At 41.4% G+C, this 6,628-nt stretch overlaps 1 protein-coding gene across 1 annotated transcript; it reads right to left on the reverse strand.

Moving 5' to 3' along the window:
* Positions 1-216: 216 nt before the first annotated feature.
* Positions 217-6,038, reverse strand: LOC138949321 (uncharacterized). The gene is made up of 4 exons (XM_070321111.1): positions 4,604-6,038; positions 2,004-2,771; positions 1,387-1,467; positions 217-1,230 (listed from the first exon to the last, which is right to left on the reverse strand). The coding sequence occupies exons 1-4, from the start codon at positions 5,373-5,375 to the stop codon at positions 386-388; spliced, it is 2,466 nt and encodes an 821-aa protein (XP_070177212.1). The 5' UTR covers positions 5,376-6,038; the 3' UTR covers positions 217-385.
* Positions 6,039-6,628: the final 590 nt, after the last annotated feature.

Consider the following 6,628-nt stretch of genomic DNA (forward strand, 5'->3'; position numbering starts at 1 on the left):
GGATCCGGAATCCTACTAGTAGAGACTGGAATCTCAGTTTCTACTAGTAGATACTGGAATTCCAGTCTCAACTGGACTTTTTCAAGTTCAAACTGGAATTCCAGTATCTACTAGTAGATACCGGAATTCCACTTACAACTGGATTTTTTCCAGTTGAAAGTGGAATTCCGATATCTACTAGTAGAAACTGGAATTCCAGTTTCAACTAACAGCCAGTTCATGTTGGAATTCAGTTCAAATTGGAATTTCGCGATGGAGATGAATGTAGTTTCTTTTTTGTTTAAAATGAACAGTTGACTACTTTATTGAAAGCAAATCCATTGTTTAAAAAGACCCAACACCACAAACTGCATAGTCAAATCAATGAAAATCACATCAGACAACTTCAGGACATGTTCTTGCATTTCTTGCTGTGCGGGTGGCATTTGGTGCCACATGCAAGTTTGGCATCTTTGCACGGACACCTCTTTGTCATGCACGCGCCTGTGCACGTACAGACGGACCTGGCGACAGCTCCACGGTTTTGCCAACCAGTTGATGACCTGGAGGCTTGAATGAGGGACACTTCCTTAAGAGTCTGTGGGTTTACCACATTGAGATGTGGGAGGACCACACTGCTCATGTCCACAAGCTCCACCCCCCGAAACCAGTTTTTAACAATTCCAGTCGGGCAATACACCCGATAGACAGAATCACCGCCCCTCATCTTTGATTCCAGAATCTTGCAGGTCAAGAGCCGCACGTCAGTGTTGGTCCTGTCGGCACTGTGGATTTTCACTCCGACAGTGTGCCCGTTTTGGAATGATTGGGTCACGTCTTTTACCTTCTTTTGGTACCTCGTGTCTTGACGTCTGGCAGCCTTCAAATAGTTATTTCTGGCAACAAGTCGCTTCTCCTTGTGAGCCGTGTTCCCTTCTTCATTTTGCACTGTTGCAGTGCGTTTCCACAACACAAACTGTCCTACTTCTAATGGTTCATTCATAGGGTTGGCAATTGTAGGCACATGTGTAGGAACGAACACTTCGTCAACAGAAAACACAGCATGAGTGGTTTTAGTCACTTTCACACCATGCACAACGTCAAGATTTGTGTGCTCTGTGCCAGAACAAACGATGACGTTGTCGCTCAAAAGAAGATACTCCTTTCCTCGCTTGTGGCTGGTACAGGTAGTAGATGATGTACTTGGTGAATCCACGTTTTCTACAATGCCGAGAGAAGAACCACCAGCACCTGTGAAACAAACAAATTAAAATCGTCTACGCTGGTGTGAAAACCAAGAAAGGTGGTGTAAGGGTTAACCTGTTAACATCTTCAAACTAGTCTTTATAAATTGATAGAAAATATGGCACATTGAAAGTGTGTTGAGGGAAGTGTGAAGAAACTTACCAGTGGCATGCTGCTCAGGAGTGCTGAGAGAAGGTCCGAGAGGATCCTGAAAGTTGACTGCTTCTGAAGAACGGTCAGCACCTGTGAAACAAATAAAATGCAGTTGTATTTGCAACAGACATTTGCAGTCATTCTTCTTCTTCTCTGTTGGGAAATGTGACATGATAATGTGGCATGTATGTGTACACATTAATCACTGTGTACTAGTGTTTCGACGTTGAAGTGATACAGGAAGAAATTCTGAATAATTCATTGCAAAAACATACACTTGACCCATTTTGACAGGAAAGTTTTTTTTGAAAGTTGACTGCTTCTGAAGAACGGTCAGCACCTGTGAAACAAATGAACTGTAGTTGTATTTGCATCAAATCTGCCATTAATCCCCAGAGTCATTAACCCTTGCCAGTGCACCTCCCGTCTCCTGCATTGTCTATCATTATCAAAATTGTGTTCATCATTAGTTTGTTATGGCTGCAAAAGGGTTAATGTAATGGAATGTTACTCCTATTAATACGACTAATACAGTAATGGGCGTCAACTAGTCCAATGGTTGCATGGCCAATATCTCTAAAACACAAGATTTTTAAAACCAATTCAGATAGAAGCATACCACATACCAGCAGTTGAAGGTCCGGGAGTTGGCAAAGAATTGTTGACTGGCTGCAGAACTGTATCAAAGACCACTTCACTCCACACAGTGATTCTCTCGTCGTCCTCGCAGCTGATGTCACTCTGGCTCCCTGACTGCACAACTGCACTTCTCTGACTCACGGCTGTGTCTTCTTGACTCAGAACTACACGCCCCACATTGTCCAGCCACACTGACTGCACGACTGCACCATCATGATTCAATGACTCAACGACTGCACCTTCCTGACTCAATGACTCGACGACTGCACCTTCCTGACTCAATGACTCGACGACTGCACCTTCCTGACTCAATGACTCAACGACTGCATCTTCCTCACTCACTGACTGCACGACTGCACCTTCCTGACTCAATGACTCGACGACTGCACCTTCCTGACTCAATGACTCGACGACTGCACCTTCCTGACTCAATGACTCAATGACTGCATCTTCCTCACTCACTGACTGCACGACTGCACCTTCCTGCCTCATTGTGGGAAGCATAACAAGCAGATCATTTGGCAAATCTTCTTCACGCACAATACCCTGAGCTGCAAATTCCTCCCAAACAGCTTGGTCCGAACGTGGTTTCTGACCAAATACAAGTTCATACGGTGTTGTCCCAGTTGCACTTGAAACTGATGTGTTGATTGAGTGAACCACAGACTTTAATCCCCTGCTCCATTGTGGGCCATTGGTATCCATCCATTTGCCTAGTTTCAATTGTAGGTCTCCGTTCCCCCTCTCAATGCACCCTGCACACAGTGAAGCAATCCCAGTTGGATACTGTCACCTTAAATAGAGGCCTTTTCAAGCCTAGGCCACTGCACTATGTCTGTAGCCCATATTTCAGGTTGTAAAGCTGATTTATAAAGCTGCTAGAGCAGTTTTAATTTGAGAAGTCGAGTGTATCATTCATCGAAAGGTTCATGGTACTGTCACAGTACCATTAAAGGGGTATGAAAGACCTAAACCGGAAGTAGAATTCCTTGAACGGCAGCTGATACATTACTCTATGAACTCTCATTATCCAGAAAATTAAGCCTGAAAGCCTGGTATTCGCTGAGAAACATCGGAAAACGCAAAATCAAAATAAACAATCCTTATCCGGAAGTGGTAAAAAAACAACGTTTTATTATCAAAAGGGAAGTGTGGCTTCGCGTCGGACATTGAGTTGGAATCTTCCAGGCTTCTCCCATCACATGGGATGATAAGATTCAGCCTTTAGGACCACTTCCGGATAATAATTGTTTAATTTGATTTTGAGTTTTCCGATGTTTCTGAAGTAATACTGGACTTACAGGCTTGAAACTTTGGATAATGAGAGTTGATAAGGTAATGTATCAGCTGCCGTTCAAAGATTTCTACTTCCGGTTTAGGTCTTTCATACCCCTTTAAGTGCCATGACCATTTCGACCATTTGGTATCAATTGAACCGTTATGGTGTGTAGTTTTTGAAAAGTGATGTAGTTGCAGCACTTTAGTACAACATGCCAAATGAACCCCTTGTTGCCCCAAAACGTCAAAATTTTGAAAAGTTCACTCATTCCCCTAATTTTTAAAAATGGCACTGTGTATTTCACTTTAAATGCAGTTAGACAGGCTTAGGAGATCAAACAGACCCAAATCGGTAACGTTGGATAACATATCGTTAATTTTGAAGAAAAAATAAGTTGGAAAAATGAAAAATGGCATTTTTTCCATATTTCACAGACAAGAGGTTAATTTGGACTTTTATGTAAAATTGAGGCACACCAAAATCACTTTTCAAATTTTACACCCCCAGACGGTTAAAATAACATCTATTTATCCATGTTAATCCATAGTTTGACTGATGTGATGAGAACGTTTTACCAAATATTGCTCAAATTCCATAATTTTTTTTAATACTTTTGATATATTCCCAGTCTTAATAACGCAATCCCTTCTCAAAATGCCTTAAAATACATCTGTAAAGGTCAAGGAAGTCAAACAGATTCATAATATGTTTTTAAATTAAAATTCAAAGTGCCGTTTTCCAAAACTAGGGGAATGAGTGAAAACTTCAAAGTTTCCTGGTTTTGGTAACAAGGGGTTAATCTAGCATGTTGTACTAAAGTGCTGCAACTGCGACATTAGTTTTCAAAACCTGGACATCATAGCGGTTCAGTTCATACCCATTTTAGCTTGTTATACCGCCAGTAAAAAAAAAAATCACAATCACAATCACCACTATGGAAATTTTAGATTAGACCTATTGCGTTAAATTTCGGTTTCATATTCCATGTTACCACAGGTAGGTCTGCCTCATTAACCCTTTCACTGCCGGGGTGTTTCAATTCAATGTCAGTAAAATGTGAAAAATGATCCGATTACGAAAAAAGCTGAATGTTTATCTTTTGACAGATGCAACAGACAAAACATGTTACCACCGGTAGGTCTGCCTCATTAACCCTTTCACTGCCGGGGTGTTTCAATGCATGGTCACTCTTCGACAAGAATGTTTTCTCTAACTGGCTAGAGTGCAGGACGGGTATACCCGTCTTGTAGGCACTGTAAGGGTTAATTTTCATTTCTGAAAAAAATACAAATAAAAACGAACACTTACCCTGACTTTCAGGATGTCTTGGGCGTCCATGGATGATCACTGTTCCAGGCCACAGATCACACACTTCACGTATCACGTTCGCCGTGAATTCTCTGCCATTGTCACTCTGCAGGAGGCGTGGTGGTCCAAAGGTGCAGAATTGGTCGAACAGATGACCTGCTACCTCTGCTGCAGTCTTGGATTCCAAGGGATAGGCCCAAGAAAACTTCGAAAAACAGTCCCTTGCATGCAGGATCCATTTAAAGTCCCTGTCAGGCCTGCTGCGGAAGTCAATGAGGTCGATTTGGACTCTGAGTAGAAAAGACAGATTGATCATTGCCTTTCCAGATGGAAGTGATTTCACCACCTGGCGCTGCCTGCAGCTGGGACAGGTCTTCAGGAACACACTGACTGCTGAGTGGTGGACTCCTGCGTAGTTTGCTTTGATTTCCGCCCACGTTTTATCCCTTCCCCCATGGCCAACATGAACGTGACATCGCGCAATTGTCGCAAACAATTCCTCTCTGGTCACAACCGGGCAGTTGGTTTTCTGGCAACATAGCATTGTCCTTGCCCCCACAACTTGTAATTTATAATGCTTTGCACACCTGTACTTGAATTTGGCACCTTCTGGACATTGCTGGCCCTTGTTCAGTTGCAGAGCTTTCACTATTTTTGTGTACTTCTCTTGGGCAATGCAGAAACATTCTCGTTTGCTGTCATCAAGACTCCGTATGTGTGCTTCTAAAAGAGAATAAAACAGAGTTTTCTGATCCTCTGACTCGGACTCCATCTTCAATCTTGACTGCTGTCTGTCACTGACACTTCACTCTGATCAACTGATCAAGACTCACTGTGAATAGAAGGGCCTCGGTTGTTCCATATTACTCTGGCTGGAGAACATTGGTCACTTTATTTGCAACAACAACTCAGATTCACGTGAAGAAGTCATTGTCACATCTAAGCTTTGTTTTCAAGTTGAACCCTCTCTGTGGATATGATCCCAGTTTCTTTTTCAGTTTTCAAATAATTCCAATTTCCATATTACTCTGGCTGGAGAACATTGGTCACTTTATTTGCAACAACAACTCAGATTCACGTGAAGAAGTCATTGTCACATCTAAGCTTTGTTTTCAAGTTGAACCCTCTCTGTGGATATGATCCCAGTTTCTTTTTCAGTTTTCAAATAATTCCAATTTAAACTGAATTCCAACATGAACTGGCTGTTAGTTGAAACTGGAATTCCAGTTTCTACTAGTAGATATCGGAATTCCACTTTCAACTGGAAAAAATCCAGTTGTAAGTGGAATTCCGGTATCTACTAGTAGATACTGGAATTCCAGTTTGAACTTGAAAAAGTCCAGTTGAGACTGGAATTCCAGTATCTACTAGTAGAAACTGAGATTCCAGTCTCTACTAGTAGGATTCCGGATCCTACTGAATTCTAGTTTCCCCTGTGACATATGTATATATATATATATATATATATATATATATATATGTGTGTGTGTGTGTGTGTGTGTGTGGTGTGCGATTCATAAAAATTTATTGGACAGATCTTCATGAAACTGTGCACACAAATGTTCCGACCCCAAACCCTTCACCCTGATTCAAACTCATGTATCAGAAGTCCAGTGCTCTCCCAACTGACCTACAGCGCTCCCAAATTATTCCTTTTTATCTTTTTTGTCAGTCAAGGTGGGGTTGGTGCGGGAATAATTGTGAAGCAGACAATAAGGCAACAACTTATTTTTTTTACAAGTATTGTATCTGTATACAGTGAACTTAACTGTGTTCAAGTTTAGTTATGTTCTGTCGAGCGAATTTTTTTTAAATACGTTTTTACTACTAAAGGAGTGATAATTTTATATGTACGCCCTCGAGAAACCTCGATCATTTTCTGAAAATGCACGTTGATAAGTACCGTTTTATGATAAAGTTATACTCTCCATTCATTTATCTACACAAACTCATGTTTTATTTATCATTTGTAGAGCTAAATATGTCCGTTAGGATCATGTTAAGAAACGCAGTGTTTTTCGAAAA

Source organism: Littorina saxatilis, linkage group LG15 (assembly GCF_037325665.1).
Source record: "Littorina saxatilis isolate snail1 linkage group LG15, US_GU_Lsax_2.0, whole genome shotgun sequence".
Lineage (NCBI taxonomy): Eukaryota > Metazoa > Mollusca > Gastropoda > Littorinimorpha > Littorinidae > Littorina > Littorina saxatilis.

Bases quoted from the DNA above. Each gene is read 5' to 3' on its own strand.
- LOC138949321 (XM_070321111.1), bottom strand. From the start codon at position 5,375: ATGGAGTCCGAGTCAGAGGATCAGAAAACTCTGTTTTATTCTCTTTTA. The intron at 2,772-4,603 runs GTAAGTGTTCGT...CACTGTGTGCAG, and splicing joins AAGACATCCTGAAAGTCAGG to GGTGCATTGAGAGGGGGAAC. The intron at 1,468-2,003 runs GTATGTGGTATG...TTTGTTTCACAG, and splicing joins TCCCGGACCTTCAACTGCTG to GTGCTGACCGTTCTTCAGAA.